The sequence below is a fragment of the Lathamus discolor genome, chromosome Z (assembly GCF_037157495.1).
Source record: "Lathamus discolor isolate bLatDis1 chromosome Z, bLatDis1.hap1, whole genome shotgun sequence".
Taxonomy (NCBI): Eukaryota; Metazoa; Chordata; class Aves; order Psittaciformes; family Psittacidae; genus Lathamus; species Lathamus discolor.
Window position 1 is genome coordinate 83,865,556 of NC_088909.1, and position 27,360 is coordinate 83,892,915.

The 27,360-nt window shown below is 39.3% G+C and overlaps 1 protein-coding gene across 1 annotated transcript in view; it reads left to right on the forward strand.

The window, feature by feature from the left end:
- Window positions 1-27,360, forward strand: part of TNPO1 (transportin 1) — a 67,338-nt gene that overhangs the window by 12,524 nt on the left and 27,454 nt on the right. The window contains exons 4-9 of the mRNA XM_065661227.1: window positions 13,080-13,229; window positions 17,863-17,969; window positions 19,496-19,629; window positions 22,600-22,681; window positions 23,387-23,509; window positions 25,777-25,895. Of these exons, the coding sequence (XP_065517299.1) occupies window positions 13,080-13,229; window positions 17,863-17,969; window positions 19,496-19,629; window positions 22,600-22,681; window positions 23,387-23,509; window positions 25,777-25,895 (715 nt within the window). The remainder of the gene's footprint in view (window positions 1-13,079; window positions 13,230-17,862; window positions 17,970-19,495; window positions 19,630-22,599; window positions 22,682-23,386; window positions 23,510-25,776; window positions 25,896-27,360) is intronic.

Sequence of the window (27,360 nt, forward strand, 5' to 3'; positions counted from 1 at the left end):
TAGTTCCAACCCCCCTGCCATGGGCAAGGACACCTCACACTAAACCATCCCACACAAGGCTTCATCCAACCTGGCCTTGAACACCGCCCGGGATGGAGCACTCACAAGCCCTCTGGGCAACCGATTCCAGTGTCTCACCACCCTAAAAGGAAAGAATTTCCTCCTTATATCCAATCTAAACTTCCCCTGTTTAAGTTTTAACCCGTTACCCCTTGTCCTGTCACTACAGTCCCTCATGAAGAGACCCTCCCCAGCATCCCTGTAGGCCCCCTTCAGATACTGGAAGGCTGCTATGAGGTCTCCACGCAGCCTTCTCTTCTCCAGGCTGAACAGCCCCAACTTCCTCAACCTATCTTCATACGGGAGGTGCTCCAGTCCCCTGATCATCCTCGTGACCCTCCTCTGGACTTGTTCCAGCAGTTCCATGTCCTTTTTATGTTGAGGACACCAGAACTGCACACAATACTGCAGGTGAGGTCTCACAAGAGCAGAGATAGAGGGGCAGGATCACCCCTTTCGACCATGCTCCTTTTGATGCAGCCCAGGATACGGTTGGCTTTCTGGGCTGTGAGCGCACACAGCAGCCGGCTCATGTTCATTTTCTCATCAACCAGCACCCCCAAGTCCTTCTCTGCAGGGCTGCTCTGAATCTCTTCTTTGCCCAGTCTGTAGCTGTGCCTGGGATTGCTCCGACCTAGGTGTAGGACCTTGCACTTGGCATGGTTGAACTTCATAAGGCTGGCATCAGCCCACCTCACAAGTGTGTCAAGGTTCCTCTGGATGGCATCCCTTCCCTCCAGTGTATCAGCGGAACCACACAGCTTGGTGTCATTGACAGACTTGCTGAGGGCGCACTCAATCCCACTGTCCATGTCAGCGATGAAGTTGTTAAACAAGACCGGTCCCAACGCCGATCCCTGAGGGACACCACTTGTTACCGGTCTCCAGCCGGACATTGAGCCATTGACCACAACTCTTTGTGTGTGGCCATCCAGCTAGTTCTTTATCCACCGAGTGGTCCATCCATCAAATTGGTATCTGTCTAATTTAGGGAGAAGGATGTCGTGTGGGACAGTGTCAAACACTTTGCACAAGTCCAGGTAGATGATGTCAACTGCTTTACCCTTGTCCATCAGTTCTGTAGCCCCATCATAGAAGGCCACCAAATTGGTCAGGCAGGATTTCCCCTTAGTGAAGCCATGCTGGCTGTCACCAAGCACCTTGTTGTTATTCATGTACCTTAGCATGCTGTCCAGGAGAATGTGCTCCAAGATTTTTCCAGGCACAGAAGTGAGACTGACTGGTCTGTAATTCCCCGGGTCTTCCATTTCCCCTTCTTGAAAATGGGGGTTATATTTCCCTTTTTCCAGTTGTCGGGACCTTCACCTGACTGCCATGATTTTTCAAATAGGATGGCCAGTGGCTTAGCAACTTCATTCGCCAGCTCCTTCAGGACCTGCGGATGGATTTATAAAGGCATTTCTGACTACCAAACAATACTGCTTCATACAGTTCTGAGGTGCCTCCTACTTATAAGGCTACATGCAGGTGTCTGATTTAGACTGTGATGGCTTTTAGGAAGCAACATCACCACCTTTTTCTAGATTTTGAGAAAGTGACCTTACTTTGAGGCATTAGGATGACAACACTGTTTCAATGTGTTTGTTATCTTGTGGTGCTGGGGCAGGTGCAGAGGGTGTCTGACCACTTGCATATAGTCAGGTCTAGCCTTATAAAAGAATGCCTGTTACCACTTCTCATGTGCAAGTGGAAACATCTTTTCTTTAATTAAAAAAGGGAGTGGAACCCAGAAAATGAACGAGTATGCTCTAATGCCAACAATAGCAGTGCCCATGGCATTTTTGCCCAGCTCCAGCACTGAGTATCTTTACACAAACCATATAAAAGCACATCTTGATGCCACGTTTGAGCCTAAGCACTACTACTGCTTTTGCAAAGCATTTTAAACTTCTTTCTTCCTGTTCTATAATGGGAAGCTCAGTTTCTTTCCCTGTGCACTAGTATGGATTTAACTGCAAGATCAGGAGGTGATATGTAAAATGTCATAAGAAAGAAAAGGTGTTGAGACAACCAGTTTGTAGGGATATGATAGAGAAGCTGAAAGTAGGAGTGAAACCAGAGGATTAGTTTTTTAAAAACTTTTTGTGGTTTTGCCACTCTGTAGAGATACACAGTTTCTGGCATTCTGATTGACCTGTGGTCATTATTAGTTAGAATGTAAAAATTTCTGTAACTAAAAGTAATACAATTAAGTAATTGTCCATCAGCAGTTCAACACTGTTTCCATATTGTCCACAACTCAGCTTTGTTTACAACACTGTCTTCAGAAGCATAGCTGTTGCTACTTATTCAATAAATATGCAGCTTTCAGCATCAGCAAAACACTTCCAGCTTTGTTTTGGTGTCTTACCAATGTTCCTAAGCTTAGGCAGTTGTGTCAAATTATTTTCCATGACTCACATGAGTCAATTGAGCACTGATTAATTTCAGACTGGCTACTGCATTTCAAGGTCATTTATGTGTTCAGATACACTAAATGTTTTGAAACATTGTGAGTCCTGCTTTTGACATGATAGCAAACCATACTGGTTTGTATTGTTATACTGAAGGTTACTTAAACATTAAGAAAAAAAAAAGATTTTATTTCTTCTAGGAAGCTCATGAAGGTGTCTCTCTACTGTATTCTTATAAGTTTGGATGGAAGAAATTACTGATCTTGTGCTTGCTATCTCACACTGCTCTGGTGGGATCCTTTTTTATTTTTTTTTGTTTGTTTTAGGTCTTTTAAGAGAGCTAGTCACTCAGTAATGGATCAGAACTCTTCATGTGCAACAGTAACACTAGTCATGATTTTTTTTTATCACATTTTGTATTTCTGCATGTGAAATCTATACCAGTAGTTACACACAGGACTTTTTTTCTGAAAAAGTCTTAACAGCTTTATGACTGAAATCAACAGAGAGAGCAGTTCTTTAGAAAAAGTCTCACCCTAGCTTTTAAAGTTGCCAGTACCAGAAGAGTAATAGGGCAGAATATAGCCATGTTCATAATTGCTTTATCACAGTCTGTAAATGGATAATGTAAACCCTCATCCCAGTCACTCAGTTCTTTTAGCCATCTAGGAAGTTAGGCTTTGAGGAAGAGAGGATGAAAAGGCATGGTGAAACAAATGCTCACCTGGACTTTCAGGTGAGCTATGAAAACCTTGTTGCTTTTACATGTGCACCATATGTCATACAAACCCTTATGAGAGAAAATATAGACATATGAGGACACGCTCTGGTTCTTAAAAGCACCGCAGTAGTCCTAAAATAATGGATATCTGTGTATGTTGTTGTTTAAGCCCAGCCAGTAACTCAGAAGCATGCAGCTGCTCGCTCATTCCCTTCCCCCTACTTTCTTCCTCCTCCTGCTCACGGAGGGATGGAGAGAAGAATCAAAAGAATTCCACCCACTGACCCACTGCACCAGGTACTAAGAAGGAGAAAAATGACTGCTACTGCTGAACCCAGGGCAGTATCCACCCCTTATTCCATACCATTCATATCATGCTCAGATCTCACATTTTTCAATATACCATCACTCATCTCATAGAGAGAGGTATCATTCCTTAGGCATCAGAGAGAGAAGTATCATTCCTTAGCGCATGGACCAGTCTCTGTAAAGCTGCTGAGTTCATCTGATTTGTTATGTTGGGCTTCATCTCTTGTAACAGTCTTTCAGAGCAGGAGAGACTCTGCAGTGTTGGATTGTTGCCCGCTGATGACACTGCGGAATTTGTCTGGTCACTGCTGAGCTCGTCTGGTTTTGTCAAATTTCATTCTTTGTTGGGATGATACTCAGAGGGAAGTCAGGGTTGCTGGTGACCTGAAGATATCTAGTTGATGGCCTGTTAAAGTGCTACATAGCAGGCAACAGCGTACAGTTCAGTTCATTGGCTGTTTTTTCCTAAAATCAAAACCCCTTGACGTACACATTGGACTTCCCCATCTTCCCGCATTACCCACCAAGTATATCTGGGTCCCTGAGCAAAAGGAATCATCCCACAAGTGGGTTTACCTTTACCTGAAGCAGGAATAACCCAGACTGTCTTCCCCAGCAAATTCTTTATGTGCACCACAGGAGCTTTATCCCCTTCTACAGTATGTAAAATTTCTGACTGGACTGGGCCAGCCCTGTTGGCAGATCCTCTGGTGTTGACCAACCAGGTGGCCTTTGGTAAGTGTGTATCCCAGTGCTTGAAAATACTACCACCCATTGCTCTCAGTGTGGTTTTTAACAGCCCATTTGTACCTTTCGATTTTCCCAGAGGCTGGTGCATGGTAGGTGATGTGATATACCCACTCAATGCCATGCTCTTTGGCCCAAGTGTCTATAAGGTTATTCCGGAAATGAGTCCCATTGTCTGACTCAGTTTTCTCTGGGGTGCCGTGTTGCCTCAAAATCTGTTTCTCAAGGCCCAGAATAGTGTTCCGGGCAGTGGTGTGAGGCACAGCATACATTTCCAGCCATCCAGTGGTTGCTTCCACTATGGTAAGGACATGGCACTTGCCTTGGTGGGCTGGTGGGAGTGTGATGTAATCAGTCTGCCAGGCCTCCCTATATTAGTACTTCAGCCATTGTCCTCCATACCAGAGAGGCTTTAACTGCTTGGCTTGCTTAATTGCAGTACATTTTTCACACTCACGAATAACCTGGGCAATAGTGTCCGTTATTAAGTCCACCCCTCGATCATGAGCACATCTGTATGTTGCATCTCTGCCCTGATGGCCTGAAGTGTCATGGGCCCACTGGGCCAAAAATAATTCATCCTTATGTTGCCAATCTAAGTCCATCTGAGCTACTTCAATCTTAGCAGCTTTATCCACTTTTTGGTTGGTCTCGTGTTCCTCAGTGACCTGTCTCTTCTCAGTACCGTCTCTCAGTACCTTCACCGCCAGGGTCTGCACCCGGGCAGTGGTATCTTGCCACAGTGCAGCAGCCCAGATGGGTTTACCTCTGCATTGCCAGTTGCTTCGCTTCCATTGCTGCAACCACCCCCACAGGGCATTTGCCACCATCCATGAGTCAGTATAAAGTACTGGCCACTTTTCTCGTTCAGCAGCGTCCAAGGCCAGCTGGATGGCTTTCACCTCAGCAAACTGACTCGATTCACCCTCTCCTTCAGCAGTTTCTGCAAGTTGTCGTCAAGGACTCCATACAGCTGCCTTCCATCTCTGATTCTTTTCCCACAATACGGCAGGACCCATCAGTAAACAAGGCACACTGTTTTTCACTTTTTGACCGTTTATTGTATGGCGGGACCTCTTCAGCACGCATCGCTTCCTCCTCTGGTGACATTCCAAAATCTTTGCCCTCTCGCCAGTCCATGATGACTTCTAGAATTCCTGGACTGGGATTTCCTATTCGAGCTTGTTATGTAATTAGTGCAGCCCATGTAGCATCAGTTACATGATGTGTAGGGGAGACCCTGCCTTTGAACATCCATCCTGGCACGGGAAACCGGCGTGCCAGGAGGAGCTGTGCTTCAGTGCCAGTCACTTCTGAAGGAGCTCAAACTCCTTCGTAGGCTGCCAGTATCTCTTTTTCAGTTGGGGTATAGCTGGCCTTGGATCCTCTGTATCCCTGACTCCAAAATCCGAGGGATCAACCTCGAGTCTCCCCTGGAGCTTTCTGCCAGAGGCTCCAAGTAGGACCATTCTCCCTGGCTGCGGTGCAGAGCACTGTTTTTGGATTCTTTTTCTTTTCTAATGCCTGGGTTTTTTTAAAATGCCTGAGTATCAGATTCTGTGCTGCATCTCAAGCTCAAGTGATTGTTATTTGTTTAGCATTCAAGTTTTGTGTGATTTCTGCTTCTCACATCTCACTATGGTGATAATTGGTTTTGCTTTTTGTTTTTAATCTTTTTCTTGCTCCATGAATTCTTTTTCATTTGTCGAAGATGTGACTTTTACTATGAATCAGTCCAATGGAATCTTTGTTGCAGGTCTGTGGGGAAAAAAACACTTGCTATGAAGAGAAGTCTTTCTTGGCTAAAGCAATGGATTTAAGATGTTTCATGCTGCTACTTACGAAGAAAAAAAAATTTTGCTGAAGTTTCACCTTAATGCAACCTTGATTTTTATCTAAACCAGCTGGCTAATCTGCGTATTTCTGACACAGAAGAGACATAATAGTATCTCTGCTAGGTTAAATGGAAGCTGTTGCCTTGTTCCTTTTGTAATTGTAACCAGGCATTCTAAGGGATTAATGTTTTTCCTTAATGCACTGTTTAATGTTTTCATGCTGGAGCTTGTACAAATTCTCACTAATGTACCATATTCTGATCAGTCTTTGGTTGGCACTCTGACTTCTTTCACCCCAAGAAGATATTCCTTGCTGATACAAAAGGAGTAACTAGTGTATTCTGTCTCTTAACTGTGGCTGCTGACAATGGTTTATTGTGGCTTGCAAGGGTTTTAAAGTCAGACTTCTTTTGCTTCCTTACTCTCCAGGCACAACTTTGAATCTTAATAATCATTTATGGAGGACTGGATTCTTCCAAGATGTATATACCTGTCAATGGATTATAATTATATAAAGCATTCAGAGTTTGACATAACTATATTGGTGTAAGAGTTTATGCAGAGATTTCACTTTTAATTGGGAGAGTGCTTCAGGCAAACCTGAAGACTGATCAGGAGTTCAAGTAAGAACTTCTTTCTTTAGATCATTTTCCAGATGGTTGTTACTACTGGTATCTTCAAAAGTTGAAGGAAAGTTTAAAAATTACTTGATTTGATTTGCCAAGTAATAGTAGAGTAACACTTGTCTCATCTCACTGCCAAATTCTGTAGTTGAGAAGTTTGTCCGCTCATCCAGTCTTTAATATTTTTATTTAAAATAATAACCCTTATCTTCCCTCCTTCTCCACTCTCCCAGAAAAGTTGTTGGCCCTTGAAATGCAGAGCTGTGCAGGTGAAATGACTTTTGGTTTTATATTGTTTAGAAGTTTGTGGGGATTTTGATTCAGAGAAATCTTCAGGAACTCACCAACAAAGTTCTAAGTTGACAAGCGGTATTCTTTATTGCTGTGCCGGGAGACACGGGGGATAGCTCCAGCTAGCATGTGTCCCCGTATTGCTAAACAAGCCTTCTTTATATAGTCACTGTGCATGCATATTCATTATGTACATACATGCATATTCACGAGGCTGCATATGAATTACGTCATTTTTCCAAAAAGTTTCCCCACATGCGTACAAGAATGTGGTGGTCTCTGAAGGTCGTTTACTTCTTCCAGCAATCTTCATCACTTTTGGTAGCCTTCGAAGCACGCGTGCAGTAGATAGTATTTATACCAGCTTAATTGGTTCGGTAACACTGCAGACATAGCAATCACCCTGTCCTTCTACTTAATCAGTTAGTTTAGCTGTAGCCGATCCTGGAGACCTGCTAGTCCCAGATACTCCCCATCCACACGTCCTGTTTTTCTATCCTGTTTTTCTTACGCTTTTGTACTAAGGTCATAAGGACCTAAAACTACGCCAGCTACAAGGATTTATCTTATACAAGAATTTTCATTACGTTCTCTCGCAACACTCTACTACTTTTTCCTGTGAAACATGTACCTCAGTTATTTTCCATTGCTACTGCTACAAAGCCATCAAGTTTAACGCTACCCCAAACTGATTCTACTTATTTACAAAGGTTTATATTTCATCTTGTGATTTTGTGCCTTCTTGTCTCAAATCCCCCTTTTTCTGTCCTTTTTGCAAATTCATTTGCAACATTTTATACATTAGCATTACAATTTAGAGCCTTTTTGAAATAGTTTCCTGTTTCTTGATGCTTGATCTTCATAATTTATCATAGATTGTTTACGACACCAGAAGGAACATTGTATCATATCACAAGTAATCAATATTGAAACAATTTATATTCCTGCAACCAGTTGCCTCAACCAGGAGAGATTAGGTAACCATGAAGTTAACTTTTTCCATATTTCTTCAAAACCCCAAGAGGTATCATCCTTGGTCATTTCATGAAATATTTTAGTTTGTTTCCAAGTTCCTCCAGATCTTTTTCAGTTTTGCCACTTTGATCTGTATAGGAACAGCAGCTCTCATTGATAATGGAATGAACTCCTCCTTGTGAAGCCAGTAACATGTCTAGAGCCATTGTTTTTGTAATACCGCTTTAGATAGGCTAGTTGTCTTTTTTTGTTCTGCTTAGATTATATCAATAGTTTTACTTTCTGTTTCCTCTATGGTTGCTGAGATATTTACAATTGCCTTCTCTAATTCACTTACTCCCAAAGATGGAATTAGCCATCTCACAAAACTATGAAGTGCGGTGTTCCATTTGGCAATAGGGCTAAACCCTTGCTTGGTCCATTTAACAAAACTTCTAACCCAGGTTCCGGAAGGATATGTGTCAATAATAGTAAGATTAGGTACCACAGCACCTAAGGTACATGCCCCCTTCCAAGTGGGGGGTAGAGTCTTATAAGCATTTTCTCTACATAACCAATACCATCCTTTCCCTTCAGGAACGGGCCACCACTGAACTACAATACCATCTGTATTAATAGATAGTGTGATTGCTATTTGAATAGTTACCTACACCTGTGGCATTTAAACAAACATAATCTCCTACTCTGGTTCCTGGTGTAATACACCTTTGTACACAGGTATATTTTCTACTTGGATTAGGATTAACTATCCCAAGTTTTAACTTTTCCCTTGGACATAGATTGCTAGTGTTCACCCACAAATTTGTCCATGAGATAGTGCTGGGAACTGGAATGCCAATTAATGGAAAGTCTGTATTTTCTTCTGATTTAGGCAACTGTGCACACATCCAACAGTCACTACGATTAAAAACTTTAGTAACAGTGTGCATTAATTTCAGGTATAAATTTTGGTCCCAAGCTTGTATGCCATTTATCTTAACGTCCAAATTATGACCAACACTATTTCATACGTAAGGGTCCTGAAGATTCGATCAATCAATTTCTAATTTTTTTTGCTAATTTCTTGTAACAATTTTGCACTAAAGTGTGAGTCTCAATTGGAAGAAATTGCTGCTGGTACTCCAAAATGAGGTATTATCTCATTTAATAATGTTTTAATTACTTGTCTCGCATTATTTATTCTACAAGGGAATGCTTCTGGCCACCCTGAAAAAGTATCCATTAACACCAACAAATATCGATAGCCTCCTTTTCTTGGTAGTTCAGAAAAACCTATTTGCCATGGCTGTCCTGGATAACTTCCTCTCCCAATTGTCCCAGTTTGATTTCTATTTTCAGTTTAAGGATTATTCTTAAAACAGAGCTGACATTGTTTTGTTACTAATTGAACTACGGTGTATAGATTCCTTCCTACAATTCATTTGTCTGAATGTTTATAGAAAGAGTTGCTACCCCAATGAGTTTTATTATGTTCCTCCTGAACTAGCTTCCAGAGTTAATTATAGGGAATTACAGTTCGCCCATCAGGTATCTGAACGCAACCCTCTTTGTTTTCCTCTCGTTTCAGATCTTCAATCAACTTCTTATCCTCTTTTGAATATCTAGGTTAAGATTTCTCAATTGTTAGTTTGTCATCAGGGATTAAGGACATGATTTTAGATTTTTCAGCTGCTCATTTGGTTTCAAAATCGGCCAAATTATTTCCAGTTTCCTGATGAGAGTCAGCTTGTTGATGCCCTCTACAATACATAATGGCTACTTCCTCAGGTAGCTGAACAGCTTCCAGTAGCCGTAGAATTTCTGTAACATGTTTAATCTGTTTCCCTTGTGTATTCAAAAGTCCTCGTTCTTTCCAGATGACACCATGTGTACGGACCACGCCAAATGCATATTTAGAATCAGCCCAAATATTTATCCTTTTATCTTTAGACAATTCCAGGGCTCTTGTTAATGCTATTGTTTCTGCCTTTTGGGCAGAAGTGTTTGCAGGTAAAGGTTTAGCTTCTGCTACCTGTGAAGTGGTGGTAATGGCATATCCTGCCTTCCATTCACCATTTTTCATGAAACTACTACCATCAGTAAATCAAGAACTGACACGTTCCAGAGGTTTTTCTTTCAAATCTGGTAGGCTTAAATATACTGTCTCTATAGTGGCCAAGCAGTCATGTGTTGGTGGTTCTGTTGATTGTTCCTGCAAAAAGGATGCTGGATCCACAACATTAGTGACCACAATTTCTACGTCATCGTGTTCCACAAGTGTAGCCTGGTATTTTAAAAACGTGAAGGAGGTAACAGGTGGGCTCCTTTCCATTCCAGGACTGCTGATACAACATGGGACACTAGCACAGTGATCTTTTGTCCCAAGATGAGTTTGTGAGCCTTTTCAATATTCATGACAGCTGCCTCTACAGCCTTTAGGCATCGGTGCCATCCTTTGCTCGCTTCATGCAGTTGTTTTGAAAAATACGCCACTGCCCTTTTATAGGGTCCTAATTTCTGAGCAGGGACCCCCAAAGCTGTTCCCTGTTCTTCATAGGAATATAGCCAAAAGGGTTTAGTCACATCCAGAAGTCACAGGGCTGCAGCTCTCTTTAGCTGTATTTTTAAATTTATAAAAGCCTCCTCTGCTGAATCAATCCATTCTAAAGAGGGAGGATTTCCTTTTCACAGTTCATATAGTGGTCTTACCAGAACACCATAATCATGGATCCAAAGTCCACACCATGTGGTCATTCCCAGGAACGTCTTGAGTTCCTTGATGGTCAGCGGTTGTGGAGTTTGACAAATGGCTTCTTTTCTAGCAGTTCCAAGTTCTCTCTGTCCTCCTGTTATTTCATATGCTAGGTAGGAAACTCGGGTTTGTATTAGTAGGGCCTTTTGTTTGGATACATGATAACCATTCAGTCCCAGAAAATTTAATAATCCCACCAGCCACTAGACACATTCTTCTTTTGTTTTGTAGCAATTAATAGGTCATCCACACATCCACAAGAGTGGGTGGCTTCCATGATTCTAGTTCCCTTGCTAACTGATTTCCAAAAATCATTGGACTGGTTTTAAACATTCGAGGTAATACCATCCAAGTTAATTGAGTTTTCCTTCCCGTGTCAGGATTTTCCCATTCAAAAGCAAAAAAATTCTGCTTTCTTTGGCCAATGGTAAGCAAAAGAAAACATCCTTTAAATCCAGGACGGCAAACCATTTCTGATTTAATTTTAGTTTTGTCAATAAAGTATATGGATTAGCCACCACAGGGTGGATGTCTGCTGCTATTTTATTTATTGCCCTTAAGTCTTAAACTAGCCTGTAGCTTTTCCGATCTGCTTTCTTTACTGGGAAAATGGGGGTGTTATATTCTGATGCACATTCCACTATAAATCATATTTTAGAAGCCTATCAATTATTTCTTTAATTCCTCTTCTATCTTGTATCCTTAAAGGCATCAATTTAAAACATACCGCATATCTAAAGTTACAGAATTGTTTCAAATACTTACGCATAGGGTGGCTTCCTGGTTTATAATGTTACTGAATTCTAGGTAAAGGATATGTTTGTTTGCAAATCAATAAACTTATAGTAACAGACTATGAAAAATAATGCTTCTTCAGGAGAATAAAGTATGAACATAAAAACAAGATTAAAAAATGTATAATGGCAGTCAGTTTTGGCACTCAAAATCAGTTGATAAAAAAGTAGTTTTCATTTCTGATCAGCCAGACAAACCCCCCCTCTTCTGAAAAGTGCTGCTTCTGTTCTAACTAGCACAGATCATAATAGAAAGTGTCTTTAATTTTCATCAGTCAGGCATCGTGGGTGTACTATGAGTCTTGGTGTTGTGATCCAGTAACTTTAGTTTAAAAAGACTTTATGTTTGAAAGTTTCATCTCCTGCTTTGCTTATCCTTATTTCTGTTGGGATGTTAACAGTTTTGAAGGGGTGAAACAAATCCACGTGTAAGCTAATTTTTGGCACAAAAGAACTTTAAATATCCTTATTTCTTGCCCAAATAAGAGCGTCCTACCAAAAAAAAAAAAAAAAAACACCCAAACAAACCCCACAACCACAGCAACAGAAAAAAACAAAACAACAAACAAACCCCCACCTGAACAAAAAACAAAAAACAAAAAAACCCCAAAACAACACCCCAAACAAACAAAAGAACCTCCACAAACCAAACCAACCAAAAAGAAAAAAAAAAAAGAAACCAAACAAATGGCTAAAATGCTAAGCAAATTTTGCTTTCTGTGCTTAGGCTTACTGTAAATGTAAGTTTGAATTTTCTTATACTATAGTCTTTTGACTGTAAAACATCAAGATCTCATTTTTGGCATATTTCAGAATACCGAATTACTCCAGTCTGCTCCAGTAGAAATGAAAAATCTAGGCTGTTCTTTTTCTGCTCCTCCTGTGCCAATAATATAGAGAAATCTGCAGGCAAAAAATGCTAAGTGAAGAGAACTCAAACTGTTGTCTAAACTTAAATTCTTACTTCAGGTCAATTCTGAACAGTTCACATTGCATAACACCTGTTAACATAGTTTGAAGACTTCTGTTCTTCACCTGATTATTACATTAATAGATCCATATAACAGCTGGTGTCTGAAGGGATTACATTACCTTATTTTGTAGAAAAAGTGAATACTGTGTTTCTGTGGGACTACGGGGTGGAGGATTGACTGTCCCTACATCATTTCTCTATATTACTATGGTGAAAAACAGATTTGTCATCAATTTCCTTCAGTATTAGTGTTGCAGGAAATCAAGTCAGTATAATCAGAATGTCTGAATGTCTTTGACCAATTTCGTTCATGAGTCTCCTAGATCCTGTGATTTCAGATCTATTCCTTGCCTATATCTCTATAAGAAACTTCTCGATAAGATGTAGAGTTTGTAATGCTGATATTCTGATTTTAAATAAATAGAAATAGTGAACTCTGAACCTGAAAAGCTTTGCTACGTGAAGTGATGGGTGCAGTTGGAGGGTAAGATAAGGAAATGAACATTCGTATCTCCGCATAAGCTTTGCTGTTGCAGTATTGCTCTGGAAATCTGCTTTATTCCTATGATCTGGTTGAAAGTTGACTGTAATTATTGTGTGTTTCAGATGAGCCAACACGTTCCTTGAGTGGTCTTATCTTGAAGAATAATGTAAAAGCACATTTTCACAACTTTCCCAATGGAGTAACTGATTTCATTAAAAGTGAATGTCTGAACAACATTGGTGATTCCTCCCCCTTAATTAGAGCTACTGTAGGTAAGTTTGCTCTTATTGCTGTCTTCTGCCTACTGAAAATGTTACTGATATTGGTGAGAGCTGCACGAGTGACATAAAGAGTTACTAAACTCCTGAAACTTTGTTTCTGATAGTTGTCACAAATTTACCATGTTTAAATGCTGATATTCATCTTCAGTGTGAATGTAGAAAAGTTACACTTTGTTTTATTTCCTATTCTCTTAGAAATTATTTAGAAATTCAGTTCATATCTCTTGAAATGTAACTAAACGTAAGTTTATTTGAATCTGTGAAAATCGAGCTTGCTGCCAATTTCTATACCTAAAACTAGGAACAAAGTTAAGGTCTGACTTCAGCACTCTTTCGTTACTTGGCTTGCATCAGTGAAGCACTGCTGTTGGCTGATTTCCTGTGCCCTACCCCCTGTGTGCACACACATGCACATCCCTGCAGGGAATCATCATACAACGCGTAACATTCACATAACAAGTTTCGGTTTTTAAATATATTCTGTCAGAAAACAGTAGATCAGGTGGGATGTACAGTAATCATAGAATGGCTTGGGTTTTTTGTTTTCAAGCACTTATTCTTTGATTTCTCCTAGTACAAAACGTCTGTGGATTAGTACCTCAATTACTGCTTAGCTTTAAGTGATCCTTGCAGGGATTATTCAAGCACATATAAACTCTGAAGATGGCTAGCAACTGATGATCTGCATGCTTGTGTAATGGCTGCTATTTAGCGCATGCTTTCACCCTGACCTTTTGCAAAGATGGAGCCAAGCTGATTAATCCCAGAAATCACCTCGCTGAGGAGAATGAGCATGGTAATAGTTTATTTTAGAACTATGACTTGAGCCCAAATGGTAACTACATGTTTTTATATCCTTACTTAGCTTTTCCCCATTTTAATCCTCAAATGAGTAACAGCGTGGAAATTCTCTGTGCTATACAGTACAGGTTTTTAAACTCCATATGCTAATGTTGAAATACAGATTCAATTTCAAGAAAGATGGTTGCATCTGTTAAGGACACACAAACTTATCAGGAAATAAATACATCTCTTTCGGCAGCGTCTGTAACTGGTCTTAAAACCTAGGGATTCTAGTCTGTAGTGTAGTGTAGTGTAGCTTGTGCTTAAAAGTAAACGGAAATAGTTTGGGTGTTTAAGAGTAGTAACAGGTCTGAAAAGCAATAAATTGCAGAAGGAAAGTGAAAGCTAATGATTGCCTTGTGAGGAAGAAATTTTGTTAAGTCCAGCTTTTCAGAAAAGGAGTTCAGAAAGCAACTTCAGGAACTACAGATGCAAAACACCACCCAAAAAAAAACCAGCCTCTCACTGTCCTGTTACTGGCATGAAAGTTCTGAAGCATAGCTGCTTTCTCTTTATGCTCTACTTTTTTAATTATAGATTGGTGCTGTAAACTGAGGTTGCATGTAATTGAAAGTGACATAAAAAATGCTGTCATGACAATTATGTTTTTAGCAATTTCTGACATCCCTCTGAAGTTTTGTTCTCTCGTATGCTTACTGTTCAATTAGCCCAATTGCTATATTCATTAGATTTCACATTTGTCAAATGAAGTATCAGCAGATTCTGTAATACTGTTTTGAAGTTCATAAAAACCAAAGACCACCTTTATAAAGATTTCAGATTTCTAACCTCGTAGCTTAGTATGTTGGTCAGAAAATGGGCTTGTTTTAACTATCAGCTGTAACCCAAACCTGTCAGAAAGCTGCAAGCAATCAAATTGATTTTTTTATTTTTATTTTTATTATTCTTCCGATGTCCATGTTTCTGTGCCTGAATTTTCTCAGAGAAAGCCACAAAGGCTAATCTCTGGTGTCATCTGTTCTCTGCTGGCCAAATAAAGCTGCAGGTGGGTGGGAAAAATTTCACATTTGAAAGACGATGAAGGTCATTAGAAGCCCCTGAAGATTCCTTTTAACATGAACATAGGCACTTAAAACTTAATTTTGTGTGGCTGCTTCCTCACTGTTTTTAAAACCTTTTGCAAAGCTTCAAATGCCAAAGCCGTTGCCTCTCTAAGTTCCTGATACTACACTTTTTTCTTTGTCCCAACCAAAGTGCCTCTGTGATTACGATAACACTAGTGCGGTGTTAAATGGCTTCTCCACAGACCTGCAAAGAAAGTTCACGGTGACATGTTGTCGGGTTTAGTAGCACAAGGCTTCAATGGTCACCCAGTCCCTGGCCCTTGACAGCAACCCCCAGTGAACGCAGTGCAGTCAGCCCCACATGGAACCCACCTATAGTTTTATTGGTGTGCTTTACCCACCTGCAGATAGAGGGCAATCCTGACTGATAAATAGATTTGAGGTCTCTTGAGTTTGGACAAAGCACAAACAAGGCACATTAACGGTAACCTAAGCTCGTATTGTTTTATTAGTTACACTCCTGAGGGTAATTACCTAACGTACGGAGAAGAAGAGAGAGAGAGAGAGGGGGGAAGAGATAAAGCAATTAAAAGTAAAAATAGTCATAACCTGGATCCTGCAGCATCCTGTGGATGTGTTGACGGTCCTCAGCAATTGGCTGTGGGTGCACACACAGGTTCTTCAGTGACACTCTCTTATAGTTGCAACTTCGCTGAGTCATTCCACGTGAGCCATCTTATGCCAGTCACTTTCTTGGTGACCTTAGTGTTGCTGGGCGTGGCCGGGACCTTCGCACCCCTGACCCTGCTGCTGCTCGCTGGGTACCTACAGTGGGTGCTGCCCACAGAAATCAGCATCCGTGGTGCGGGAACAGGAGCAGGAGGAAGATGAGGCAGGGGAAAGGGGGCATTCGTGGCTGACATTGAGGTGTCCTTAGCCCCCTAATACACGGTCTGTGAGACCACGATAGTCCTTGTTCAGTCGGCCATTTTGAACAGAAGGGGAAACTTAAGATTTTCTGAGACATCACAGAAGATGGCAGAGCCAAGTCCCACATGTATATAATCTGGACTGCATATATCTCTCCTGCAAGGGGTTAGTGGCCTCAAGTTGCTTCTTACCTATGCATCTGGAAGTATTTTCTCTTAGGTTATCATGTTGCTGTCATGTTGCCTTTTGGAAGAACACTTAAAGTAGTTTTCAGATAGTCTTCCCTTCAGCTGTGAAAGCTCACATATTATCCCATGTATATCCAGACCATTTGTCATCCTCCGAAACCACTTCTAGGACTTTGAAAAAATCTTCAACTCTTTTCCAAAACTACCTACTTCTTTGAGTCTTACAGCTTTTGTCACATGTCAGTACAGAGGAGTTCCAGGAATTCAAACAAATCTGTGCCGGATCTAAGTTGGAGAGATAATTTTGCAATTTAAGTACTTTGACTAGGAGGCAAGAAAGTTCATTTGTTCTTATGAAGTTCAGTTTAATCTAAAAAATTGAAATTACTTTTCAAAAAGTGTATCATTAAGATTCGGCAACAGTAAAACAAATATTTTCTATTAATACGTCTGGTATTCTTTCTTAAGACCATAATATTCAGGAGAAATGCAGTCTTTATGACTCTATGGATCTCTGTAGGCTTTTGGAAATCTTTTCTATCAGTTGCAGTTTTGAAGAGAACTGGATACTACTTCTGGAGCTGTAAAATTGTGTTTTACCTCTGTCTTTATTTTTGCCTTTTGTCTGTGTGGGTTCTCCAGCTTATTGCATCAAAGGAAACATGATGCAAAGTATCTTTTAGTTACTGTGTGTCTTATCCAGAATGCCCTTTGCTCTGTAATGTTGTCTTGTATTCTTGTGTGTTTAACAAGATTTTTAACATTTTATTGCAAAGAAAAATTGTGTGTTGTGATCAGCTCAATGAAGAAGCTTGGGAATTTTTTTTCCATCACTTGTCACTTGGGAGATTACTAGTTGTAGTACTATCAAGTTCTTTTGTATTCATACTCACTAGAAGTAACTGTCAGTAGCACAACGGGTTATTCTACCTGTTTCATTTTGTCTTGAGGCAAAATGGACTCATATAACGTCAGTCCTAGTTTATAAGTAGCTTTCCCTCTTCCTATGACCTAATTAGTTTTTCCTGGGATTTCTGTATGTGCTGAAAACTATTTGTGACTCTTTGGGCTGACCTGTCTGTTCACTGGATCTCAACCAGCCGACTGCTACAGCTGATCACTGGATGACCTGCCATAGTGTGTAACTGTTAGTGGGTATCTCGGTCTTAGAATATCTCCTTAATATTTTGTGTAAACACAGTAAAGTTGTGATCACATAACATACCGCTGTGTGGTAAATTTATTGAATGACAGATTCACATTCATGCTTTTGTATCATAAAAAGATGTGACTTGAGGTGGATAATCTGTATTTGCTGAAGGTCAAGGTTTTTATAGCGTTTGTTAAATTCAGTGCCAAAGCTGCCCTGCAGTGTTTGGGTATGATTATCTCCTTAACTGGAGTGACTTGATTTTACACATCTGAGCCCTTCATGGTAGCAGGAGGGAACAACTCACCTTTGCATTTCAAAGCCCTTCAAAAACTATTTATAATTAAATGTAATTCTTTTTATGCTTGCCATTTCTTCACAAAACAAGAAATCTCTCAACTCGTTAGATCTTTGAAAGGAGAAAAACTGGTATGAAACACGTGAAGGTATGTGAGATCTCATTTCCCTCATCCATCTGATTCCTTTAGGCATTCTGATAACAACCATTGCCTCAAAAGGGGAATTACAGAATTGGCCTGAACTCTTACCAAAGCTTTGTGGTCTGTTGGATTCTGAAGATTACAATACATGTGAGGTAAGGAGATTTATCAAAAACAGATTATAATCTGAATTTGATTATTTTCTCTCTTACATTTGTGTTTACATACACATATGTTCTCCTCAGAGAACAGTGGCTCAAATTTGATACTTTGGCCTGAATTCCACGTTCTTACTGTTCATTCAAACAAATTAATTTACTTTGCATAAAGGAGAGTAAGACTGCAGATCGGTAGTCATGGCATCTCAGCTGAGAAGTGTCCTGAAGTTACCACTTTGTGATGTCTAATCTTTTAGGCATCATCCGCATCATAAAGTTAACCCTGAATTTTCTCTTACATGACAGTAGTGTTCATTCGTTTTGTAACTTAATCTGGAAAAGCTGTATCGGAGTGAAATAAACTACTGTTCAGTGTGTATGAAGGAAATTAAAGAATACTAATATAACTGTTTTAAGCTATGATGAGAAAAAAGGCCTCGTCTGATTTACAAGTATCTGTGATAACATGACTTTAATTGCTTGATACTGTCTCCATGAGAGCTTGTGAAGCATTTTGCATAAAATAATGTTCAGAGGTAGGATAATGGTCCAGGATGCAATGCTGTTATGTGGAGGTTTAGTGCTGTTTTCTCAAGAAAAAAGAAAACAAAAAAACCCACTTGAAAGTGGAACTTAAATTGACCATCATATCCAAAGCTCTGCCACATAACAAACCATAAATGGAATACAATTATTTATATATTAAATGGGAAACTTTGGCATCTGAACATTTATTTCTCAAATAAGAACCAGCTTTTAAGCATTTTTAAAAATACGATTGAATAGATGATCACTGAATGCTAAAATTAAAATTACCACTTATCCAAGCTGAGTGACTCACTCAGCTTGAGAGTTTACAGATGCTGGTATAAAGTGCTTAAATAAAAACCCTTTAAGGATATTAAAGGACAGGCTGAGAAATTTGGGGTTGTTCAGCCTGGAGAAGAGAAGGCTGCGTGGAGACCTCATAGCAGCCTTCCAGTATCTGAAGGGGGCCTGTAAGGATGCCGGGGAGGGACTCTTCATCAGGGACTGTAGCAACAGGACAAGGGGTAATAGGTTTAAAGAAAAAACAGGGAAGTTTAGATTGGATATAAGGAAGAAGTTCTTTACTGTGAGAGTGGTGAGGCACTGGAACGGGTTGTCCAAGGAAGCTGTGAATGCTCCGTCCCTGGCAGTTTTCAAGGCAAGGCTGGACAGAGCCTTGGGCGACGTGGTCAGTGTGAGGCATCCCTGCCCATGGCAGGGCTGTTGGAACTGTATGATCTTAAGGTCCTTTCAAGCCTAACCACTCTATGATTCTGTGATGTTCCAATTCTATATTTAGTTAGGTGCATTTATTGTGTTAAATAGCTATATTTATTGTTTTATGCTGAAATTACCTGTTGTGTATAAGGCCTGAAATCTTGCTTTGATCAGATGTAAGAAAGTTTTTGTTTTGTTTGATGTTTTGTGGTTGTTTGTTTTGGTTTGTTTGTTTTTTGTTTTTTTTTGTTTTTTTTTTTTTTGTTTGTTTTTAATAGGGTGCTTTTGGCGCTCTTCAGAAGATATGTGAAGATTCTGCTGAAATCTTAGATAGTGATGTATTGGACCGACCACTCAATATCATGATACCTAAGTTCTTACAGTTCTTCAAGCACAGCAGTCCAAAAATAAGGTAGGTTTAGGTGTTGTACTACAGTTACTTTTTTATTTATGTAACTTCTATTTACATGAGCGGCAAGGTTGCTATTTGTAGATCTGTTCAAAACATGAATAGTTTTTCTTAAATGATGCTGCAGAGATCCAGAGATTCCATACACCAGTAATTTCAGTGTTTATCTGCTTAGTTAATAAACAGTCTCACCTCTTTATACATTTTTTCCAAATGTACAATTAGTCTATGACTTTGAAAATCAAACTGTTTCTTTTAAGTTTTTGCATATGTACTGATTTTGGCTGGGATAGAATTAATTTTCTTCCTAGCAGATAGAGCAGTGCTGTGTTTTGGCTTTAGTCTGAGAACAGTGCTGATAACACACTGATGTTTTAGTTGTCGCTAAGTAATGCTCTAGCTCAAGAACTTTTCAGTTCTGCCAGTGAGGAGGTGCATATGAAGCCAGGAGGGAGAGCAGAAACAGGACACCTGACCTGAACTAGCCAAAAGGGTGTTCCATACCACTGAATATTTTGCTCAGTGTATAAACCGGGGGGGAGTTAGCTGGAAAGAGCTGAACACTGCTCTGGGACGGGCTGGGCATTAGTCAGTGGGTGGTGAGCAGTTGTACTGTGCACCACTAGGGGTTTTTTTTGAGGGTGGTTATTCTGTTCTCTCTCTCTATTGCTTATTGTTTGCATTTTACTTTATTTCAGTTATTAAACTCTTCTCAGCCCATTTTTTTTTTACCTTTTTCCGATACTCCTTCCTGTGCTGCTGCCAGGGACAGTGAGCAAGCAGCTGCATGGTTCTTAGTTGCTGGCTGGGCTTAAGCCATAATAGCATATTATTATGAAAAATTTAGTGCTGTGGTTAGAACTTAGCCTTCTGTTCAGAAAGAGCAATTTTGTATTCATTTGGTAATGACTTCAGCAATAGGAGAGTCAAAATTCTTTTGCTGATCATAGTTTCTGAGATTTTGCAGGAAAAAAAATCTGGTTTAGCTGCACCAAAATTTAGAAAGCTCTTTATCTTTCAGCTGAATCAAATTAAATAGGTTCATCATCTTTTCACTGTAAACCTGTATTAATCTCTCCAAAGTATCATAAGTATCGGATAGAACTTCCAGAGTTAAATGTTTTTTTGCTAATATTCATTAGAAAGAACAGTAGGTCTTGCCCTAAAATGAGGCAAGTGTACCACTGCCACAAAGAAGGCTGATGGTTTCCTGGGCTGGAATGTTACCAGCTGGTTAAAGGAGGTGATCCCTCCCCTCATCTTCCAGGTGAGGCCAGACCTGGAGTATTGTTTCCACTTCTGTGCTGTCCAGTGCAAAAGAGACATGGACATACTGGACAGAGTCCAGGAAAGGGCCATGTAGATGATGAAGGGATTGGAGCATCTCTCCTGTGAGGAGAGACTGAGAGACCTGGGGCTTGGGGAGCTCATCAATGTACGTAAAAATCTGAAGAGAGGGCACAAAAAAAAAGGTATGGCCAGGCTCTTTTCAGTGATGCCCAGTGACAGGACCAGAGGCAATGGGCGGAAACAGAAATGCAGGAGGTTCCCTCTAAACATCAGGAAACATTTTTTTCCTGTGAGAGTGACTGAGCAGTGGAATGGGTTGCCCAGAGGGGTGGTGAAGTCTCCATCCTTGAAGATACTCAGAAGCCATTTGGACATGAGCAGCTGGCTGTAGTTGGCCTTGCTTGAGCAGACAGATTGGACCAGATGACCTCCAGAGGTGCCTTCCAACCTCAACCATTCTGTGATTCTGTGAAATGTATTTTTAACTCTTGTTTGAAAACTGTATTGAAAGATGCTGCAGCTTGAAGGTGGCAGTTCTTCATCACCAATAGTAGTAGCTGGTAAACACAAAGAGGAGGGAGTATAATTTGTAATACATCATAAGATTCAAACAAGATTTAGAAACTCACCTGAAATAGATGCACATTAAGAAAAATATGTAACAAAGCAATATCTTGCTCTTGTGGAAATATGAATTTAGTACTTCTCTGGAGCTAGGAGAGATGGATTAAAACATACTTTTTTCCTTACCACATTATACAGTCTTTCAATTTTTTTCTGTGCTGTTATGTTTGTGTCTTTGAAACTATTAAACCAGTTTCAGATTTAAAGCAAGCTACTTGCTGACCTGCAGCCTTTTTTTCAGTATAGTGCTGAAGTATGAAAACTGTTACTAGTGTCAGTAAAATACATCTGTCAAAAGACAACTTCTGAACAATGTTTTATGAAAAATGCCTGAACAGAGTAGAAGTTTGGAGTTACTTTAGTAAAAATACTTGAACGGAACTTCAAAGGCTTTGACAGGTAAAGCCTTGTGCCTTTACTTATGGAATTTGACTTCTCTGTCTCTGAGAATAAGAAAGGCCTGGAAGTAATGGCTTTGCATGAAATGGAGTAGAACCAATGTTTAATTTTTTCATATGTTTCTACCACAAGTGTTTTATTGTATCCTGCTACAAGTATGTCTTGTTCTAAGCTACAGATACATTATTGACACTTACTGGTCCCACTGAATACTAAAAATATTGCAAAGGCAATTGAATACTTAACAACAAAGAAGGGCTTTTAAAAATTTGACAGTTGCTTTGTATGGAATTGTTAGTATCTGAGAAGTTCAATAATCATAAAATATTCAAAAAGAGCCTCCTAGCATACTGCTTGGAACAAATATACCAAACATACTGCTTCAGTTTTTATTTCCTGAAGACTTTATTTTAAAATATTCATTACATATGTCAGAGTATAAGCAGGTTGTTAACTAAACTAGAGTTGGTTTAATTAGACTACTAAACTTATAACTGGCTTGGTAATTTTGCTTAGCAATACTATGGATGTGCAGATTTCCTCCCTCTTGATGATGACTAGACATTGTAATTTGCTTCCTAATGTTTCTGATATCTGTGTACAGTTTAGAAAATGTTTCTAACTCATTTAAAATGTATATTTTAACTGTTCCATTTGTAGGTCTCACGCTGTTGCATGCGTCAATCAGTTTATCATCAGCAGAACTCAAGCTCTTATGTTGCACATAGATTCTTTTATTGAGGTGGGTGTGCATTCTTGGTTTGGGGTCTGAGTGTTTTGAGTTATGTTTTACAACCACCTCTATCCCCACACTCCCCATTTCTGGTTGCCTATTCTTAGTTTCAGTTCTCATGGATTGAAGCTCATTCTGTATGGCTGTGCTCAGAATTGATTAGTCTAAGCGCAGTCCAAGCCTAGAAAATAGTATTTTGAAAGATGCTTCTTCTCCATGATGTAAACTTTTGCCGCAGAAAGGTGTAAAAATAATGGCACTTAGCTGCAGTGAAAGTGCAGTCAGTACAAGGATTATCATGTCACTGAGTCCTGTGTTCCTCTGAATACTGCTACTGAACATGGATTAGAAGGGTGGTACTTTGGGTTAGCTAGAGTGTTTTGATTTCTCCTGTTATGTACTGATGGAGCTTTCTAGCCTCAAAACTTCATTTATGCTTAAGAGAAAAAAAAAAAAACAAACCAACAAAACATTGTTCTTTTGCCAGTGTTAATATTATGTAGTGTTTTGGTTATGTGTGCAGTACGCATTGAGAGTGGGAAGAGTTCATTTGCTAAACCATGTGTCTTTAAGAAATAAAATGGTATTCCGAGATGTGGGGTTGAAGAGTACAGAAGTGCATTTTCGTATACTTTAGTTTGCCAGTAATGGCTATTTAAATACAAGTTGAACTAGATGAACTGAGACTTTTCAACTGGTACTACTTTCCAACAGAATCTTTTTGCACTGGCTGGTGATGAGGAGCCTGAAGTACGCAAAAATGTTTGCCGTGCTCTGGTAATGTTGCTGGAAGTTCGAATGGATCGCCTGCTTCCTCATATGATTAGTATAGTTGAGGTGAGTCTCATTTCCCAGATTGCATGCTGAAAATAAAATGTTTGGGGTTGCATGAATAGTAACAAAAAGCATTCATCAGAACTATTATGTTACGCTTCCAGTTGTCTACACGTCAATTTTCCTTCAAGACTGAGATTGCAAAACTTTCTTCTTAGCTAATTGCCAGCTCAACATAGTATTTGACAGGCAATGCATACAACAGTTGTATATTCTTCCTTTATTGATCCCAAAATGGCTAAGATCAGTTATACTATAGAGCCGCCAGACACTGCTGCTACCCTAATTTACAAGATCATGTTAAAAGTCCAGTACTTGTGCTGATACTGCAGTAGTTTACGCATTGAAGCTGTCACTTTTAGCAGATGTGTTGATCATTACAAGGATAAGGCTTGTTATTTTATATAGCTGAGATACTCTTTGACCATTCAGTTGTAGAGGTTAATGTAATTTGATAGTTCCTTTACCATTCTAGACTAGTGCAGACTTGTCTTCCAGCAGACCAGTCAGCTCTGTTTCTTTGTCTGCTCAGCTGTTTAAGATGTGAGTAATTTCCAAATTTCTGTGAAATACTGGCAGTTTCTAGGTAGTGTTTAACATATGCTACTTGCCAGACTAGAAGTACGGCTAAGATCATAATGTTTCTCATGTAGATTCCATGTGGACAAGTGGGTTATAACCTGGTGTCAAATTCCATAAAGACCATGTCCAGACAACACAAAGATGGTGTTAATGTTTTTCTGCTGCTGTACACAGGCATTAGAGATGCATAAAACTAAGGTGACCCTTGACAGCCGTGGCCTGCTGTCTAGTCTTCCTTTATGGTGTTTGTAATTTATTGTGCTAAAGCAACTATTTGCATTGCCTAAAGTAGTAGAAATTTTTCATTAAAAGTACTAACTAAAATTTGGCATTATAATATTAAAAATAAAAAATTAAATATCCTCCCTATAGTGTGCTTTGTTACTAGGGCCACTGTTCTTTGTTCTTGGTTTTCAAGCTGTGTATACAGCTATCTTACACCCCTGAGTGTAACTAGCCTTTTCAGTCTACCGCTGTCTTAACTTCAAGGAGCATATAGTCTGATACTTCTAATAGATACTTAAAGAGGAAACGACAGTGTGAGGGGCATTGCAAACAGTCTGCATTTTGTCATTCCATCTGCTTGACGAATAGCAAATCTACAACAAAATAGTGGATTTTCAAGCCCTTTGGGGAAAATGCCAATGTGCATTAAGGAAGCCTTGCTTGCAGTGAGTAGGACATTCTTCAGCTTTACCGAGATACAGTCTGTTGACAACTCAGAGCAGTATTTCTGTTTCTATGAGTTCTTAATCACAATATGACTCTTCAGGAAAAGCTGAAGATATGGTGCAATTTTGGAGGATGGGGTGTTGTTCTTGGCAGGTTTTGCATCCTTGAAATAAATAGGGATATTGAAGATTCCTCCGTTTTATTTAGTTATGAGAATAAATGGTATTTTGAATCAACTGAAGAGGGAGATGATCTTGAGGTCCTTTCCAACCCTAACTATTCTATGATTCTATGATTTCTTTTGCTCTAGATCCATATGCATGGAAATGTAGCTGCATGGACTTCCATGAGGTTTTCTAAAATGAACAGGAGAATCAGTTGTGTCAGAAATAAGGGCTGGCATGGAATGTTTTGGTAGTTGTGTATAAGAAACTGTTGTATCAGTAGTCCACTTAGCTTTTTCTTTATGCAGGTATTTGATTATTTTTGATTGAAGGAGGACTAAATTTTAGTAGCAGGCTTAACGATTTGATATCGGATCTGTGAATTGCAGTCATGCTTGAAAATGTGACACTTCCTTCTACCCCCCACATTGTCATCTTGTCAAGTAATCAAGATTTGGAAGGGAAGTTACTTTATGGTACTGTAAAAAAAAAGTATTTCAATCTTATTAAGGGTATATTTGTACCTTTTGATTCAAAACTGCAAAGGGGCAGTAAAAAAAAACCAACCTATTCACAGGAAACTGCTGTTTATTATACTAGGTCTTTTCAATTTCTTAGTAATGATGTTCTCACTTAAGCAATGAAGAAATTTAGAATCTGAATCCTCTAGTGTTAATAAAGAAGTCTCTTAGCTTATTCTCACAGTAGTCGTAAGTACTCTTTCATGTCTGTTTCTTCCTCTTGCCCCAGAGAAACTATGGTAGCATAGTCTGGTTTTGTGACCAATGTTGGTAACTTCTGGACATTTGAAACTTCTATCTTATACAAGTAATATATTTTTATATTGTATAGTACATGCTTCAGAGGACCCAGGACCAAGATGAAAATGTGGCTTTGGAGGCTTGTGAGTTTTGGCTGACTTTGGCTGAGCAGCCAATTTGTAAGGAGGTATTATGTCGGCATCTTACTAAGTAAGTATTAAGAATTATAACTCCTTTTTATTTTGAAATAGTAATCTTGAAACTTCAGTTGGCTCATTCCCGGTTGATCTTACAAATCTAGCTTGTGGTATGCTTAGAGGAATTTTCTTGTAGCTATTTCCTGTGTGTAATAAAAATTACTGTAGCAGAGAGTTCACATGAAAGGACTGCAGAGGATTTCAGTGACTTCCAGAAGCAATTCAAATTGTATCACTGTGGTGCTTTACATGAAGCTTAACAGGCTTCACATGGATGCAAAAGTGTGCTAATGTGCACTTAAGCTCAAACATCTTTATGTGCCATTACCTGTCATATCTGGTATGCCATGAGCACATTGTCTTGACTACCACTGAGGTAGCTATCTCTGTGCAATGCTTCTATGTGCAGAGCTGTGTAAAGAGTGTTCCCTGTTTTGTAAGGACCATAAAACATAATGACATCATTGGATTTAGGTATCAATTTTGTATCAGTTGCTGCTGCAATTTAAACTTGAAGAAAGCGTGTACAATATGTTCCTTCTTACTTCTGCAGCCTGATAGTCATGTAAGTTTCAAAAAATGCCTCAAAATACAGGTCTTTGAATGGGAATGAATATCTGTATTTGAGATGTAAACATCAGCGAAATTTTGGTTTTCATGAGCAATTAGAAAGTAGATAATTGAGGTTAAAACACCTGCTGTAGCAGTGGAGGAATAGGAGTTGAAAACAGGAGAACCAATGCTATGAGAAATAATTTTAAATTATAGACTGGTTTTACTTATTTCCTACTCTTGTAGCTCAAAAGACAAAGGATAGCACAATTGAGTCTGTCTGCCCACATCTCAATACACGTCATGTTTATACTGAGAATAACAGTTATTAACTACTGTTAACAGGTTAACAGGTGTTAAACCTGTCTTGGCCCACATGAGTATTGACACTGTAAAGCGTCATACTATTTTTTTTAAGCTTTTAGATTTCTAGAAGAACAAATAAATTAGAGTAACATGACACTTGTCTCATAACTTTTCAGTATCATGTTTGTGGGAAGCAACTTACTTGTTGGTGAGTCCTCTTTGACTCAGGAGCAGTATAAGTTTATCAGTACTTGATGATAATCTTTATTTTTTTTTAAATATTTAAGTAAAAGTGGAACAGGATCTTCTAAAAGCCTGTTCATGTACTATACAAGATCTTCTTCTGTTTAGCTCCTATAGGCTTTTTTTATAAAATACGTAGCTCCTGCATACTTCATGAAGTGTGCTGCAGAAATGACAATGAATTGGTGATACATATACTTACTATTCCTTCTTGCAAAATTTAGAAGGTAACGTGCCATTGCAATGCGTGAATATACTGTTGGCCTAGTACCTTCAAAAACAATGCTTCTCAGCTGCAGAATATAGAAAAATTGAGTCAGTGGGGCTTCATCAGTCCATGGTCATTATCAGCTTGATTTGGCTTCTAAGTCATATTT